Raw genomic sequence first — 18,134 nt, 5'->3', positions numbered from 1 at the left:
CCACAACTCTCTCTGCCCCACCCCAAACCCTACCCACAGCCGCCGCCGTGCTTCGTCACTAGCGACCTCGCCGCCGCCGCCCCTCTCCCCTCGCCCTATCTCCATACCGCATGCGAGGGAGGGAGGGAGGCCCCAAATCGAAGCGAGCAGCAGCTTCCGGATCCAGGCTGAGAGGGTCCCCAAATCGTCACCTTCCTTCCCCCCTTGGCTCCTCTGTGTCGCCCTACCCGCGGCTCCTGTGACGCCGAGTCAGATGGGAGGAGCTACCTCCCCGCAGCACGTGCGTGCCGGTAGGGCGAGGGGATCGATGGTGAAGCTGTACGTGCAGGCGGTGCCCCCGCCGGATCTGAACAAGAACACCGAGTGGTTCATGTACCTGGTGGTCTGGACCACCTACATCTTCATCCTCTTCGTCTCCTGGGTCCTCATCCTCTCCATCTTCGGCTGCACCCCCAGCATGGCCTGGACGCTCGTCAACCTCGGCCACTTCGCGGTACCTGCCTCTCCCCCTCCCCTCCCTCCCTCCCTCCCTTGCACATCCTCGACTCCCGTGGATCGTGTTTGTTTACCTTGATTGCTTGCTTCATGCGGTCAGGAGTTGGGGTAGATCATTCGCATCTGCCCACCCTTCGCCTCCCCTACCTACAAATTGCTACGACGCATTTGCCAATCCTGCCAACTAATAAAGTGTATTCTAGTTTGAAGGTTCACTGTTTCATAAAAGCCAAATAAATAGCCTGCATTTAATCATTCTTTTGCTACTTTAAATATAATAATGTAGTGGCAAAATTCATGAAATCATTCTGGCAGTAAATACTGCAGTTCTAGTTGGCCCATCCTCAATTCTAGAAGTACAAATTTTTGCTACTTTTCTCATAAGATTATAGCATGAAACATACTATCTAGAAATTATTTCTCTATTGTCATTGCTTTCCTAATTGAATCTTCACTTGAGATTACATACCACTTCTTCCACTGGAAGAAGGGAACCCCATTCGCTGATGATCAGGCGATATGTAATAGGTTGACTTGGTGGGAGCAAATTGTCGGCGTTCTAGGAACGGGGGTCCCCAGACTTGCCTGCCTGTGGCCCACGGCGTGGCAATGCGAGCAGGCCTGTACGGCCCATCTTCATCGACAAGGCATTCAAGACCCTCGCGAGGGGCCAAGACTCACGAGGCGGACGACGCAAGACCTCCTCAGGAGCAGCATCTCCAGGAAGGCTCGCGAGGAGCGGAGATATCAAGGCAGGGGAAACCTCGCGAGGCTCTCGTGACGTGAGCCATGACGATCAACACCAGGCGGGCGCCAGCGCACGCAGCGTCCTTGTTTCCTCTTTGGTGCCAAATGTGCGAGCGCAGGCACGGAGTACCGAGGCATCAGGCAAAGGTTTCCATATCAGTGCAACGAGACCAAGAACAGTAGGCCAGCAGGACGGAGGTCACCACGGAGCCCAAGACGGCGTCACCACCAGAGCCCTTTTGCAGGCGAAGACCGCTTTTGTCAGGATAGCTTGTACTAGTTGTCCCCTTTCAAATTGGCCGCCATTGTTGCCTCCCTTCCCGCTCAATATTTGGGGAGAGGACCAGGGCCTATATAAGTAGAACTAGCCACCACAATAGGGGGGCATCTGATCTTAACTTGATCTCATCTGATCGAGTCCTCGCCCATACAAGTTTGACAAGCACAAGAACAGCTCAACCTCAGGAGGCTGTTCTTCCCCTTGTACTGTTCATCATTAGCCCAAGAGGCAATCCACCACCACACACTGGAGTAGGGTATTACACCACAACGGTGGCCCGAACCAGTATAAATCTTGTGTCTTTGTGTTTCTAGTTCTTCGAGTTCGTCCGCGAGATCTCAGCGAGCTAGGGAGTGGATCGGTAGGAGGGAAAGAACTTCACGCGCACCCCAGAGTTTGAACCCTAAGCATTTTGCCGGAACCCCAGATCCGACACAAATGGACAACGGCAAGCAGCTTAATCGCAACATAAAATTTCTTGTTGTGGTTCGTGTAGTCCTCTCAGTGTTATTCTGTTTCAATTTTATTAATACTGCTTTTGGGAGCTTATCTGGCAAGGGACAGCACGGAAAGATGTATGCACAAAGATTGATTCTGGTTAATCGGAAATACTGCACTTATTTATTAATTCTGCAAAGAACACTTGTTAGTAACATCTAAGTCTAACTTGCATATTCACGCTATTACACATGTGTAAGGATTGGGCATTGCTCTATTGCTCTATTCACGCCATCATACATGTGTAAAAATTGTTCGATTAACTTCATTATCTTTAATAATTGATTATTCACTTCCGGTTAGTAGTAACTTAAACTTGGCGGCAAACTGGTCAAATATTTGGCTGTGATCACATTTATGATCAAGTTTATCTAATGAACAATATTTGAATCTTCTGAATTCTTTTATGTATGATTGGTTATCTTTGCAAGTCTCTTCGAATTATCAGTTTGGTTTGGCCTACTAGATTGATCTTTCTTGCAATGGGAGAAGTGCTTAGCTTTGGGTTCAATCTTGCGGTGTCCTTTCCGAGTGACAGTAGGGGCAGCAAGGCACGTATTGTATTGTTGCCACCGAGGATAACAAGATGGGGTTTTTATCATATTGCATGAATTTATCCCTCTACATCATGTCATCTTGCTTAAGGCGTTACTCTGTTCGATGTGTCGAGTAATAGTAGTAGATGCAGGCAGGAGTCGGTCTACTTGTCTCGGACGTGATGCCTATATACATGATCATACCTAGATATTCTCATAACTATGCTCAATTCTGTCAATTGCTCAACAGTAATTTGTTCACCCACCGTAAAATACTTATGCTCTTGAGAGAAGCCACTAGTGAAACCTATGGCCCCCGGGTCTATTTTCCATCATATTAATCTTCCAGCACTTAGTTATTTCTGTTGCTTTTATTTTACTTTGCATCTTTATCATAAAAATACCAAAAATATTATCTTATCATATCTATCAGATCCCACTCTCGTAAGTGACCATGTAGGGATTGACAACCCCTTATCGCGTTTGTTGCGAGGATTTATTTGTTTTGTGTAGGTGCGAGGGACTCGCGCGTAGCCTCCTACTGGATTGATACCTTGGTTCTCAAAAACTGAGGGAAATACTTACGCTACTTTGCTTTATCACCCTTTCCTCTTCAAGGGAAAACCAACGCAGTGCTCAAGAGGTAGGAAGAAGGATTTCTGGCGCCGTTGCCGGGGAGGTCTATGCAAAAGTCAACATACCAAGTACCCATCACAAACCCTTATCTCCCGCATTACATTATTTGCCATTTGCCTTTCATTTTCCTCTCCCCCACTTCACCCTTGCCGTTTTATTCGCCCTCTCTTTTTCGTTCGCCTCTTTTACGCTTGCTTTTTGTTTGCTCGTGTGTTGGATTGCTTGTTTGTCACGATGGCTCAAGATAATACCAAATTATGTGACTTTACCAATACCAACAATAATGATTTCCTTAGCACTCTGATTGCTCCTCTTACCGATACTGAATCTTGTGAAATCAATGCTGCTTTGTTGAATATTGTCATGAAAGATCAATTCGCCGGCCTTCCTAGTGAAGATGTCGCTACTCATCTAAATAGCTTCGTTGATTTGTGTGATATGCAAAAGAAGAAAGATGTGGACAATGATATTGTTAAATTTAAGCTATTCCCTTTTTCGCTTAGAGATCGTGCTAAAGCTTGGTTTTTGTCTTTGCCGAACAATAGTATTTATTCTTGGAATAAGTGCAAAGATGCTTTTATCTCTAAGTATTTTCCTCCCGCTAAGATCATCTCTCTTAGAAACGACATTATGAATTTTAAGCAACTTGATCATGAACATGTTGCACAAGCTTGGGAGAGGATGAAATTAATTATACGTAATTGCCCTACTCATGGTTTGAATTTGTGGATGATTACACAAATTTTTTATGCCGGATTGAATTTTGCTTCTAGAAATCTTTTAGATTCAGCCGCGGGAGGCACTTTTATGGAAATCACGTTAGGAGAAGCTACTAAACTCCTAGATAATATTATGGTTAATTATTCTCAATGGCACATTAAAAGATCTACTAATAAAAAAGTGCATGCGATAGAAGAAATTAATGTTTTGATTGGAATGATGGATGAACTTATGAAATTATTTGCTAGTAAACGTGTTTCTTTTGATCCTAATGATATGCCTTTGTCTACTTTGATTGAGAATAATAATGAATCTATGGATGTGAATTTTGTTGGTAGGAATAATTTTGGTAACAATGCGTATAGAGGAAACTTTAATCCTAGACCTTATCCTAGTAATTCCTCTAATAATTATGGTAATTCCTGCAACAATTCTTATGGAAATTTTAATAATATGCCTTCTGAATTTGAGACTAGTGTTAAGGAATTTATGAATTCGCAAAAGAATTTCAATGCTTTGCTTGAAGAGAAATTGCTTAAAGTTGATGAATTGTCTAGGAACGTTGATAGAATTTCTCTTGATGTTGATTCTTTAAAACTTAGATCTATTCGTCCTAAGCATGATATCAATGAGTCTCTCAAAGCCATGAGAATTTGCATTGATGAGTGCAAAGAAAGAACCGCTAGGATGCGTGCTAAGAAAGATTGCTTTATGAAAGCGTGTTCTTCAAATATCTATGAAAATAAAGATGAAGATCTAAAAGTTATTGATGTGTCCCCTATTAAATCTTTGTTTTGCAATATGAATCTTGATAATGATGGGACTGAATATGATCCACCTTTACCTAGAAGGCGTTCCAAAAATTCGGAGTTTTTAGATCTTGATGCTAAAATTGGTAAAAGTGGTGTTGAAGAAATCAAAACATTAGATGTTAATAAACCCACTATTTTGGATTTCAAGGAATTTAATTATGATAATTGCTCTTTGATAGATTGTATTTCCTTGTTGCAATCCGTGCTAAATTCTCCTCATGCTTATAGTCAAAATAAAGCTTTTACCAAACATATCGTTGATGCTTTGATGCAATCTTATGAAGAAAAGCTTGAGTTGGAAGTTTCTATCTCTAGAAAACTCTATGATGAGTGGGAACCTACTATTAAAATTAAGATTAAAGATCATGAATGCTATGCTTTGTGTGATTTGGGTGCTAGTGTTTCCACGATTCCAAAGACTTTATGTGATTTGCTAGGTTTCCGTGATTTTGATGATTGCTCTTTAAACTTGCACCTTGCGGATTCCACTATTAAGAAACCTATGGGAAGAATTAATGATGTTCTTATTGTTGCAAATAGGAACTATGTGCCCGTAGATTTTATCATTCTTGATATAGATTGCAATCCTTCATGTCCTATTATTCTTGGTAGACTTTTCCTTAGAACGATTGGTGCAATTATTGATATGAAGGAAGGGAATATTAGATTCCAATTTCCATTAAAGAAAGGCATGGAACACTTCCCTAGGAAGAAAATAAAATTACCATATCAATCTATCATGAGAGCCACTTATGGATTGCCCAATAAAGATGGCAATACCTAGATCTATCCTTGCTTTTATGCCTAGCTAGGGGCGTTAAACGATAGCGCTTGTTGGGAGGCAACCCAATTTTATTTTTAGTTTTTTTCTTTTTGCTTCTGTTTAGGAATAAATATTTGATCTAGCCTCTGGTTAGATGTGTTTTTATGTGTTACTTAGTGTTTGTGCCAAGTTAAACCTATAGGATCTTCTTGGATGATAGTTATTTGATCTTGCTGTAATTTCCAGAAACTTTCTGTTCACGAAAATAATTGTTAAAAATCACCATAACGTGATAAAATATTGCTTCCAATTTCTTCTGATCAGTAAAAAATTGTCTAGCTCGTCCTATTTTGGCTGATGTTTTGGAGTTCCAGGACTTTGTGTTAGTTACAGATTACTACAGACTGTTCTGTTTTTGACAGATTCTGTTTTTCGTGTGTTCTTTGCTTATTTTGGTGAATCTATGGCTAGTAAAATAGTTTATAAACCATAGAGAAGTTGGAATACAGTAGGTTTAACACCAAAATAAATAAAGAATGAGTTCATTACAGTACCTTGAAGTGGTCTTTTGGTTTCTTTCGCTAACGGAGCACATGAGATTTTCTGTTAAGTTTTGTGTTGTGAAGTTTTCAAGTTTTGGGTAAAAGATTTGATGGATTACGGAGCAAGGAGTGGCAAGAGCCTAAGGTTGGGGATGCCCATGTAACCCCCAAAATAATCTAAGGACACCTAAAAGCCAAATCTTGGGGATGCCCCGGAAGGCATCCCCTCTTTCGTCTACTTCCATCGGTAACTTTACTTGGAGCTATATTTTTATTCACCACATGATATGTGTTTTGCTTGGAGCGTCTTGTATGATTTGAGTCTTTGCTTTTTAGTTTACCACAATCATCCTTGCTGTACACACCTTTGAGAGAGACACACATGATTCGGAAATTATTAGAATACTCTATGTGCTTCACTTATATCTTTTGAGTTATATAGTTTTGCTCTAGTACTTCACTTATATCTTTTAGAGCACGGTGGTGGATTTGTTTTATAGAAACTATTGATCTCTCATGCTTCACTTAGATTATTTTGAGAGTCTTAAATAGCATGGTAATTTTCTTAAATAATCCTAATATGCTATGTATTCAAGATTAGTAAAAACTTTCTTATGAGTGTGTTGAATACTAAGAAAAGTTTGATGCTTGATAATTGTTTTGAGATATAAAGATGGTGATATTAGATTCATGCTAGTTGAGTAGTTGTGAATTTGAGAGATACTTGTGTTAAAGTTTGTGATTCCCGTAGCATGCACGTATGGTGAACTGTTATTCTATGAAGTCGGAGCATAATTTATTTATTTATTGTCTTCCTTATGAGTGGCGGTCGGGGACGAGCGTTGGTCTTTTCCTACCAATCTATCCCCCTAGGAGCATGCGCGTAATACTTTGCTTTGATAACTTGTAGATTTTTGCAATAAGTATATGAGTTCTTTATGACTAATGTTGAGTCCATGGATTATACGCACTTTCTTCCTTCCACCATTGCTAGCCTCTCTAATACCGCGCACTTTTTGCCGGTATCATACACCCACCATAAACCTTCCTCAAAACAGCCACCATACCTACCTATCATGGCATTTCCATAGCCATTCAGAGATATATTGCCATGCAACTTACCACCGTTCCGATTATTATGACACGCTCCATCATTGTCATATTTCTTTGCATGATCACGTAGTTGACATCGTATTTGTGTCAAAGCCACCGTTCATAATTCCTTCATACATGCCACTCTTGATTCATTGCATATCCCGGTACACCGCCGGAGGCATTCACATAGAGTCATATTTTGTTCTAAGTATTGAGTTGTAATTTTTGAGTTGTAAGTAAATAAAAGTGTGATGATCATCATTTCTAGAGCATTGTCCCAAGTGAGGAAAGGATGATGGAGACTATGATTCCCCCACAAGTCGGGATGAGACTCCAGACAAAAAAAAGAGGCCATAAAAAAAGAGAGAGAAAAGGCCCAAATAAAAAAATGAATGAGAGAAAAAGAGAGAAGGGACAATGCTACTATCCTTTTACCACACTTGTGCTTCAAAGTAACACCATGGTCTTCATGATAGAGAGTCTCCTATGATATCACTTTCATATACTAGTGGGAATTTTTCATTATAGAACTTGGCTTGTATATTCCAATGATGGGCTTCCTCAAAATGCCCTAGGTCTTCGTGAGCAAGCGAGTTGGATGCACACCCACTTAGTTTCTTTTGTTGAGCTTTCATATACTTATGGCTCTAGTGCATCCGTTGCATGGCAATCCCTACTCACTCACATTGATATCTATTGATGGGCATCTCCATAGCCCGTTGATACGCCTAGTTGATGTGAGACTATCTTCTCCTTTTTTTGTCTTCTCCACAACCACCATTCTATTCCACATATAGTGCTATGTCCATGGCTCACGCTCATGTATTGCGTGAAGATTGAAAAAGTTTGAGAACGTCAAAAGTATGAAACAATTGCTTGGCTTGTCATCGGGGTTGTGCATGATTTAAATATTTTGTGTGGTGAAGATAGAGCATAGCCAGACTATATGATTTTGTAGGGATAACTTTCTTTGGCCATGTTATTTTGAGAAGACATGATTGCTTAGTTAGTATGCTTGAAGTATTATTATTTTTATGTCAATATTGAACTTTTATCTTGAATCTTTCGGATCTGAATATTCATACCACAATTAAGAAGAATTACATTGAAATTATGCCTAGTAGCATTCCACATCAAAAATTCTGTTTTTATCATTTACCTACTCGAGGACGAGCAGGAATTAAGCTTGGGGATGCTTGATACGTCTCCAACATATCTATAATTTTTGATTGCTCCATGCTATATTATCTTCTGTTTTGGACATTATTGGGCTTTATTATTCACTTTTATATTATTTTTGGGACTAACCTATTAACCGGAGGCCCAACCCAGAACTGATGTTTTTTTGCCTATTTCAGAGTTTCGCAGAAAAAGAATATCAAACGGAGTCCAATCGGAATGAAACCTTCGGGAACATGATTTTCGGAACGAACATGATCCAGGAGACTTGGACCCTACGTCAAGAAAGCTACCAGGAAGCCATGAGGTAGGGGGCACGCCTACCCCCCCAGGCGCGCCCTCCACCCTCGTGGGCCCCACGTTGCTCCACCAACGTACTCCTTCCTCCTATATATACCTACGTACCCCCAAACTACCAGATACGGAGCCAAAAACCTAATTCCACCGCCGCAACCTTCTGTACCCACGAGACCCCATCTTGGGGCCTATTCCGGAGCTCTGCCGGAGGGGGCATCGATCACGGAGGGCTTCTACATCAACACCATAGCCTCTCCGATGATGTGTGAAGAGTTTACCTCAGACCTTCGGGTCCATAGTAATTAGCTAGATGGCTTCCTCTCTCTTTTTGGATCTCAATACAATGTTCTCCCCCTCTCTTGTGGAGATCTATTCGATGTAATCTTCTTTTGCGGTGTGTTTGTTGGTACCGATGAATTGTGGGCTTATGATCAAGTTTATCTATGAACAATATTTGAATCTTCTGAATTCTTTTATGTATGATTGGTTATCTTTGCAAGTCTCTTCGAAATATCAGTTTAGTTTGGCCTACTAGATTGATCTTTCTTGCAATGGGAGAAGTGCTTAGCTTTGGGTTCAATCTTGCGGTGTCCTTTCCTAGTGACAGTAGGGGCAGCAAGGCACGTATTGTATTGTTGCCATCGAGGATAACAAGATGGTTTTTTTATCATATTGCATGAATTTATCCCTCTACATCATGTCATCTTGCTTAAGGCGTTACTCTGTTCTTATGAACTTAATACTCTAGATGCATGCTGGATAGCGGTCGATGTGTGGAGTAATAGTAGTAGATGCAGGCAGGAGTCGGTCTACCTGTCTCGGACGTGATGCCTATATACATGATCATACCTAGATATTCTCATAACTATGCACAATTCTGTCAATTGCTCAACAGTAATTTGTTCACCCACCGTAAAATACTTATGCTCTTGAGAGAAGCCACTAGTGAAACCTATGGCCCCCGGGTCTATTTTCCATCATATTAATCTTCCAGCACTTAGTTATTTCCGTTGCTTTTATTTTACTTTGCATCTTTATCATAAAAATACCAAAAATCTTATCTGATCATATCTATCAGATCTCACTCTCGTAAGTGACAGTGTAGGGATTGACAACCCCTTATCGTGTTGGTTGCGAGGATTTATTTGATTTGTGTAGGTGCGAGAGACTCGCGCGTAGCCTCCTACTGGATTGATACCTTGGTTCTCAAAAACTGAGGGAAATACTTACGCTACTTTGCTGCATCACCATTTCCTCTTCAAGGGAAAACCAACCAGTGCTCAAGAGGTAGCAGGGCTCGACGCGGGCGGCGTCGCTCGTCGCTCCGCCCTCCTGAGCCCTCGGCTCGGGCATAAAAGGGTAGTGGATACCCTGGAGGAGGCCGCTCGCACCAAGGACTCATCACCACCTGCATCGCTGCTTCGCCGCGATGGTGAACCAGCCGCTTCTTTGGCGGAAGCGGCCCTGGATCATCGTGGGGGCCTTTCCTTTCTCTTCAGCGGAGAACCCTCAGATGGGCACCATTGCTGCTAGCGGTGGAGCAAGGAGGAAGAAGCAAGTGAACCGAGAAGAGATGAGCGACGGGGGCTCCGCCCCCCTCCCCATTTATAGCAGAAGAAGGCCAACCGGTGCCTCCCACGATCACAGGTAATGATGATTTTCCTTGCATGTCGCAGGGACTTGTCAAGTCGGGCAGTTGCCGAGGCAGCATGGGGAAGTGGAGACGCCCACGCCCAATCAACCGCCACGCGTCAACCGAGGCCGCAGGCTTTTGGGGCCCACGACGCTCCGTACTTGACCTTTGGCTTCGCCTCGAAGCCAAGCCTGAGCGCGCCTTGGGCCCGGGGGCTACTGTCGGTGTTCTGGGAACGGGGGTCCCCAGACTTGCCTGCTTGCGGCCCACGGCGTGGCAATGCGAGCAGGCCTGTACGTCCCATCTTCATCGACAAGGCATTCAAGACCCTCGCGAGGGGCCAAGCCTCGCGAGGCGGACGACGCAAGACCTCCTCAGGAGCGGCCTCTCCAGGCAGGCTCGCGAGGAGCGGAGATATCAAGGCAGGGGAAACCTTGCGAGGCTCTCGTGACGTGAGCCATGACGATCGACACCAGGCGGGCGCTAGCGCGCGCAGCATCCTTGTTTCCTCTTTGGTGCCAAAGTGGCGAGCGCAGGCGCGGAGTAGCGAGGCATCAGGCAAAGGTTTCCATATCAGTGCAACGAGACCAAAACGAGTAGGCCAGCAGGACGGAGGTCACCATGGAGCCCAAGACGGCATCACCACTAGAGCCCTTTTGCAGGCGAAGACCGCTTTTGTCAGGATAGCTTGTACTAGCTGCCCCCTTTCAAATTGGCCGCCATTGGTGGCTCCCTTCTCGCTTAATATTTGGGGAGAGGACCATGGCCTATATAAGTAGAACTAGCCACCACTGTAGGGGGGCATCTGATCTTAACTTGATCTCATCTGATCGAGTCCTCACCCACACAAGTTTGACAAGCACAAGAACACCTCAACCTCAGGAAGTTGTTCTTCCCCTTGTACTGTTCATCATCAGCCCAAGAGGCAATCCACCACCACACACTGGAGTAGGGTATTACACCACAACAGTGGCCCGAACCAGTATAAATCTTGTGTCTTTGTGTTGCTAGTTCTTCGAGTTCGTCCGCGAGATCTCAGCGAGCTAGGGCGTGGATCGGTAGGAGGGAAAGAACTTCGCGTGCACCCCAGAGTTCGAACCCTAAGGGTTTTGCCGGAACCCCAGATCCGACACAAATGGACAACGGCAAGCAGCTTACTCGCAACATAAAATTTCTTGTTGTGGTTCCTGTAGTCCTCTCAGTGTTATTCTGTTTCAATTTTATTAATACTGCTTTTGGGAGCTTATCTAGCAAGGAACAGCACGGCAAGATGTATGCACAAAGATTGATTCTGGCTAGTCAGAAATACTGCACTTATTTATTAATTCTGCAAAGAACACTTGTTAGTAACATCTAGGTCTAACTTGCATATTCACGCTATTATACATGTGTAAGGATTGGGCATTGCTCTATTGCTCTATTCACGCCATCATACATGTGTAAAAATTGTTTGATTAACTTCATTATCTTTAATAATTGATTGTTCACTTCCGGTTAGTAGTAACTTAAACTTGGCGGCAAACTGGTCAAATACTTGGCTGTGATCACGTTTGTGGTTGGTGTGCGAGCAAGCAAAATCAAAAGTGATCCCAACTGATCATACTATTTCTGCGTTTGCTAGAATTGTTCACCTGCCATTTGATAACATAGTTAGGCATATGATTACTCTGTTTGAGTGAACTACAATTTTAGTTTTTTTCTTTATGAGTGGACAGACCAGTCACATTTATATGCAATTATGGTGGAAAATCAAAACCCTGTATGATGTGCCTTTTTATGTTAAAGGTAAATACTGATTGTTTGGCATATAGCCATATATGAAATATGTTTCGCTTTAATAGCCACACTTATGTCACAGCTCATACATAAGCTTATCTTATGCAATTCTTCTTGTTGCAGTTCAGTTTTATGTGTTATTAATTGTTAGTACAAGACATCAAGTGCATGGCTGCTAGTTAGCTTACTAGCTCTGTTCTATTGGGATATGTATATGTATGTGTGGATTTTAAGCATGGTTCCTGTATATGTGATAAGTGCATACCACTACAACTCCTCTTTGTCTGGTATTATAAGGCCATTTGATTGAATGCTTGAAAAGATGAGTCGCTAAAGTGAATGTGCTTCTAAGTCTCATGCAGTTTCAGAAACACATGCATTTATCCGCCATGCTCTATTTTTCCTGAGGATAAAATTCCTCTATAATTCTTAAAACTCTCCCATAGTTTTACAAACATATTTCATCGTCAGCCTGCATGTATCATCTGTATTCTTCTTTTGGTCCTGAGGATAAAGCTCCTCTGCATTGCTTAAAAGAATGGGAGTTCGTGAGGGGTGTTCTCACGTATTACTGTTAGTGTCTTTCCTTTTCTGTCTTCTTTTGTCAGATTTTGTTTTTTCTAGTAATTTAAGTTATGTTTTGTAGACCTGTTTGTTTGTGTTACTGTTCTGTTAATTCGTGAAGGACAAGGGAAAACACGGTTGAATTTCCTAATATGAGCCAAAAAGAGCCAGTCTCATTATTGTCATTCTTTTAGATTCATGTGTTCTGTTTGACCATGGCTGTGATGATAGACACTTTCAACAAACATGCTAGTTCTGCTTCTGAAAATTCATGACTGAAAAACCTGTTATACAAGATCTGTTTAGTACTCATGTATTATGGCCATGGCTTATTTAGTCTGTGCTTGCTATGCCTTGTGTATTGGAGCCTAATTAGCTTTAGTTAGGGGGTAATCTACTGGTTATAGCAAGATTTTACTCTTGTGCCGTGGAATAGATGGTTCATGTGTACAGCAATGTACTAGTTGAACTCTGTTGGCTGTACTAGTCAAACTCTGCTCCTAACTCATATCAATTTTGCTCCTGCTGCAGTACAAGTGATGCGTGTGTGATTTTTGATGGACAGCAACTAGCAAACTTTGTTGTTTTGCAACTGAATGAACGCAACTTCAGTTTGTACGTCCCCAGCTTGCTGCTGCGGCGGCTGTCAATGCCGGTGAGCCTACAACATCTCCGATGAGCTGCAGGACCTGGACACCTAAGGTATACCCTGCTCCTCCTTCCACCCTCATCTCATGTGCGCCAAGTCTATCTCTCTCATGTGCATGTAGATCATGATGTACCAGAACCCTGCAACAGAACTACTGATGTAATATGCAAAGAACAAATTGAAACCATGTTCTTTAAAATTAAAGGGTCTGATTGATATCAGTCCTTCTTTTGGCAGATATATTATGTATCCTGACTTGTTATTTTCTTCTCTAGCAAATTGTAGACATGAATCTCTAATTGACCTATTGCTTCGTAGACATATATCGGTCCTATTACATTTTTAACTGGTTGCAAGTTCTATGATATGTGAGTTCCTTCTATTGCTGCAAGTAGTGACACAATATGCCGTGTGCAGCGAGCTCTGCATCCAAGTGCTGGCCGTCCTCCGTAGCAAGGAGCAGGGCCAAGGGAGCAAACAACACCATTGGTTCCTTCAAGGATGCGTGCTGCTGGTCGAGTCTTGTGGAGAAGCAGGGCGAATCGGGCATCGTCTCAGTTGTTCCGCTGTGGTAAGAACAAAACACCACTCTCACTTGATGTTCATGTATTACTACAGCAAAGCATTCTTACATGGTGATTGTTAGCGACACAACAATTATCTCGCATAATAGTGTCATTATCTTCGTAGTTAACAAATGCATCTTGTCCAACCGAGTAAACTGGACCCAACTTGTACAATAAAGTGAACTAAATGTTGTCACATTCTGTACATGTTACTTTCTATTTGGTGTCTGGTAATGATATCTACGAAAATTCTACTTTGTAAAGGATAAATATGTGTTATGGATCACAAGCTAATTTTTGTTGACATGAATTTGTTATGCTCCTTATTTTGACTTGGTTTCACCCACGTTGCTTTTCAAAACATGAGACTGATGAGTGTTCCTTGTAGGCAACATTGATTTAGGATTGATTTAAGATTTTGTGAGTATGCCGAGGTTCTACGAATATGCATTGCAAACATCTAGTGTTCTGATATAATTGGTCTCTAAAACATCTAGTCATTTGAAGTTGTTTGAATCTGTTGCTTTATCATACATTCGATCCATAAATCTGCATTTCTATGAAATTTTGTTAAATATATATTTTCCAGATTGTCTATGCACTAAACCTGGAGGTTTGAATATCTACTCCAGGAATGAAAATGGTACTCTAATGCCTTTGTGTTCACCCTTTTATAGGAGCTCCAGGCCTAGGAAATTTCAAGTTCGAAGCGGCGTGTAGCCCTACGCAACAAAGATTTGTTTTGTTTTACTGTAATAAACTGTAAATATTATAGTACTGTAATAGTAGGCATATCCGGGTTGTAATAGACCATGCATAGATTGTAATAGACTATGTACAGGAGCTCCAGGCCTAGGAAATTCTACATTTGTTCTGTTCTATTTAATATATTGATTATTTGTGTGATTTGAATGCGTGTGAAATGGAAACCTGATTAGTGGGACCCATTTCTAAAAATAATCTAAACAATGCTCACATTTCTGACATGTGGGACCTATATAGGAGATTATGACAAGTGGGACCCATCTGACTTGTGGGACTAGCTTAGAAAAATATATTGACTGAAACACTAAAAAGGTCATGGCCCAAAAAAAGGGCCAAATTGTTGGGCCAGGCCCATGTAGCTAGAGAAAATTAACAGAAAATTATACAGTAAAAAGGCTGTATTGGTGGGCTCGGCCCATGTAAAGCGTCGACTTGGACCGGGCTGAATCTTATCAACGACCTTTTCAATTGGCCGCAATTTTGCCATGTTAGATTGCCATGTCGGATTCGACGTGGCCTAGGCAGACAACCAGTGACCAAAACAGAAGGTCATGGGTTCAATGACCTTTTGTTTTGGTCGTTGCCTTCCACGACCTTCTGACAGAGAAGGTCGTTAATTTCAGTTTATGACCGTCAGCTTTTGACCATCTGTTTTTGGTCAAAAAAATGTCGCAAATGAAAAACAATGACCTTTCAGCGACCAATAGTGATGGTCGCAAATTGACATATTTCTTGTAGTGAATGCTGCTTCTCCCTTCTCCTTTCCAAAAGAAAGTGGATACTGTAATGCAAAATGGTATTATGTACGAGGTTGCTGTTTCTAGACGTGTTCAGGACGGTAGGAATAAATCACGTTTCCTTTTCAAAATGCGGTGTTTGTTGTTGATTCTCCCTGTTTCGTTAGCAAACTTAGCTAAACAATTGTGTTAGGAATAAGAAAGCGATGTCGGCGGAATAAATACGAAGAAACCTATCACACTTTTGTAGTATAGACGCAGTGCACCTGATTTTATAGGCATCAGAATGGGTTTATTTTGGAAGATCTTGACTTCTCCGTGCCTTCTGCCTCTGACACATCATATCTCCTATGCCGTCCTCATACTTTTGATCACTTCTTCCTTACGAATTGTATCTATTACAAATTGTGTCTATTTAAGCTTTTTCTTGATTGATATTCATTTTTTTCATCTATCTCATGAAATTTCCCTTCTATTAAGCGATAAAGAGCAATTGACGAAGTCAACAGGAAGTCGTGAGATGACGGTATGGATCAAAGGAATCCTCCTATCTTCGACTGAACACCCTTTTACTGGGATTTCGCATTCCTATTCTGATTGACAGTAGCCTTTCTTTCTGTTTGTGCCGCCCTATGGCGATTTCTTACTCAACGTTTGCACTTTCTTACCAACTCTTGTACAAGTTAGGTCCAGCGTTGTTCTAACGATTAAGATTTCTCTGTTTGACGGTTTTTAGCTTAAACAACGTTTGTTGCATCACTTCTCGATAGCTTTAGTGCTCGGAGAGTAAGCATAGCATATTGTCAGCTAGTTATTTATTGATAGCAAACAACTAGTAGGTCAAGCCGGAGCCTTCACTCACTCAGCTTGGGTCAGCACCATATCTCTAATTGGCGGAGACGAACTCCAATCCACCCACTTCATTTGTTTCCCAAGGAGGGTCATCAGCGAGTCCACTCTCCCCAAGGTAGTTAAAAGGCGTAGGTACGCATTCCCCTGCACCAATGTACCGAAGCACTTTACCTTTAATCACTAGATGGGCTCGAGCCAGGGTCCTATTTTCATTCTCCATGGCTTCAAAGCTGCTTCTCTTTATCAATTCTGGACAGTTCTATAAACATTGGTGCCAGGGGTTCTATGACCAAAAATCTTATATTTTTTTCTCCTGGCGTTTATGTATTTATTATCGCTATCTAAATGCGATGACTGTCGTCAGCAAGTATCCAGTGCCCATAGTCGAAGAACTCCTGGTTGTCTGGTGCCTCATGGTTTTCTAAACCCAATCTCAGAGCTGGTTATCACCAGATTCGTATGGCAGCTGGCAATGAATTCAAAACAGCCTTCCAGACTCTGGAAGGGCACTATGAGTAAAAGGTCATGTCCATCGGCCTCGCGGGAGCACCAGCCACCTTCTTGAGATCCATGAACGCCACTCTCAAACAAACCCCATCTGCGCAAAAGCGCCCTGGTGTTATTTGACGACATTTTATTCTACAGTGCCTCTCTTCAAGATCACACAATCCACTTGCAATCAGTGCTTGAGTTGTTAAGAAGGGATCAATGGCAAGTCAAATGCTCAAAGTGCTCTTTCGCTCAACGCCAGTTATCCAATTTGGGCCATACTATCAGCCAGCATGGGGTTGCCACTGAAACCCACAAAAATAAGAACATTGCCAACTGGTCTTCTCCGCAACCAGTCAAAGAAGTCCACAGCTTCTGAGGTTTGGCTGGCTATTACAGGCACTACGTTCGCCATTTCGGCACATTGCAAAGCCATTGACACATCTTCACAAGAAACATGGGGAGATACTGAGCTTTGAGGCAACTAAAGGAACAAGATGCTTTTCAGTTATATTTAAGAACAGAAGAGGAAGACAAAGCAACCCTAGGATTTCTCTGCTCCCAATGCTTAATACGAAAAGCTCGACATAAACCCAAGGACTCGCAACCTATGCTAAACCAGGATCTCCATCTCTTTGAATAAAAGCCATCCTTTCCATCGACCAGCCTACGAGCATCTTCGGTACTATAATGAAGGACGTTGACACTATCCCATTCTACGTAGTAGGGGTAATTCCAGAAACATCCTATCTAAAAATCATTTAGAGATAAGTTTCTATAGAAAGATAAGTGGGTGTACAAATGAACTTTCTTATGATACTATCGCACTCAGATACCACTCATTGGATGGGACCGGTGGACCATTGATCGATAAAAAGTACTCCCTCCATTCGGAATTACTTGTCACAAAAATGGATGTATCTACAACTAAAATACATCTAGATACATTCATTTCTTGGACGAGTAATTTCGAACGGAGGGAGTAGTAAATAAGCCCTTTTCTCGCAGGTACGAGAGATTACCCAACCTTGCCTTGAACGCTTGAAGTTCTAAATAAATCTGAAGAGGAAGGCCAATTGTATCATGTTAGCAATGGTACTCTCCTAGGCTATAGACTGTCACCTGCTTCATGGTATCTTGCTTGTGAAAGCCGAACAAAGAAGAAAAGAATGAAATGGCGGTTCATTAGTAGTCAAAGGTGCAGACTTCATTCTTTGTTTCCTTCATCCTCTACCATTACGTTTTGCTTTTTAGGACTACCTAAAGGAAAGGAATAGAATGATCCATAGTCGTACCTACTTGAGGGCATCGAATGCATACAACTTACGTCAACTTTATGTCCCTCAGCCAGTCATCCATATGTCACTCAGCCAGTCATCCATTTTATGTCACTGAAGTAATCTATATGTCCCTCAGCCAGTCATCCATTTCTCTGGATATGAAGTTTACAACATCAAAAAATGACCCTTTTCATAATGAAATCCATTACATGCCATCCAAAGA

General features: G+C 42.0%; 1 protein-coding gene and 1 non-coding gene across 2 annotated transcripts; both read left to right on the top strand.

Annotated features, from left to right (window-relative positions):
- Positions 1–307: 307 nt before the first annotated feature.
- LOC123055767 (uncharacterized protein C119.09c-like) lies at positions 308–13,252 on the top strand. Its single transcript, XM_044479637.1, has 4 exons — positions 308–493; positions 956–1,045; positions 11,372–11,505; positions 13,105–13,252. The coding sequence occupies exons 1-4, from the start codon at positions 308–310 to the stop codon at positions 13,250–13,252; spliced, it is 558 nt and encodes a 185-aa protein (XP_044335572.1).
- On the top strand, positions 12,787–12,877 carry LOC123056283 (small nucleolar RNA Z223). The gene has a single exon (XR_006426712.1). It is a non-coding gene; the product is annotated as a small nucleolar RNA Z223 (small nucleolar RNA).
- Positions 13,253–18,134: the final 4,882 nt, after the last annotated feature.

This window comes from Triticum aestivum, chromosome 2D, assembly GCF_018294505.1.
Source record: "Triticum aestivum cultivar Chinese Spring chromosome 2D, IWGSC CS RefSeq v2.1, whole genome shotgun sequence".
In the NCBI taxonomy this organism is placed as follows: domain Eukaryota; kingdom Viridiplantae; phylum Streptophyta; class Magnoliopsida; order Poales; family Poaceae; genus Triticum; species Triticum aestivum.
Note: the sequence above shows the minus strand (reverse complement) of the source record. Positions and strands in the feature narration are given on the sequence as shown.

Bases quoted from the DNA above. Each gene is read 5' to 3' on its own strand.
- LOC123055767 (XM_044479637.1), top strand. From the start codon at position 308: ATGGTGAAGCTGTACGTGCAGGCGGTGCCCCCGCCGGATCTGAACAAG. The intron at 1,046-11,371 runs GTCGGCGTTCTA...CCGACACAAATG, and splicing joins TGACTTGGTGGGAGCAAATT to GACAACGGCAAGCAGCTTAC. The intron at 11,506-13,104 runs GTATGCACAAAG...CTCCTGCTGCAG, and splicing joins AAGGAACAGCACGGCAAGAT to TACAAGTGATGCGTGTGTGA.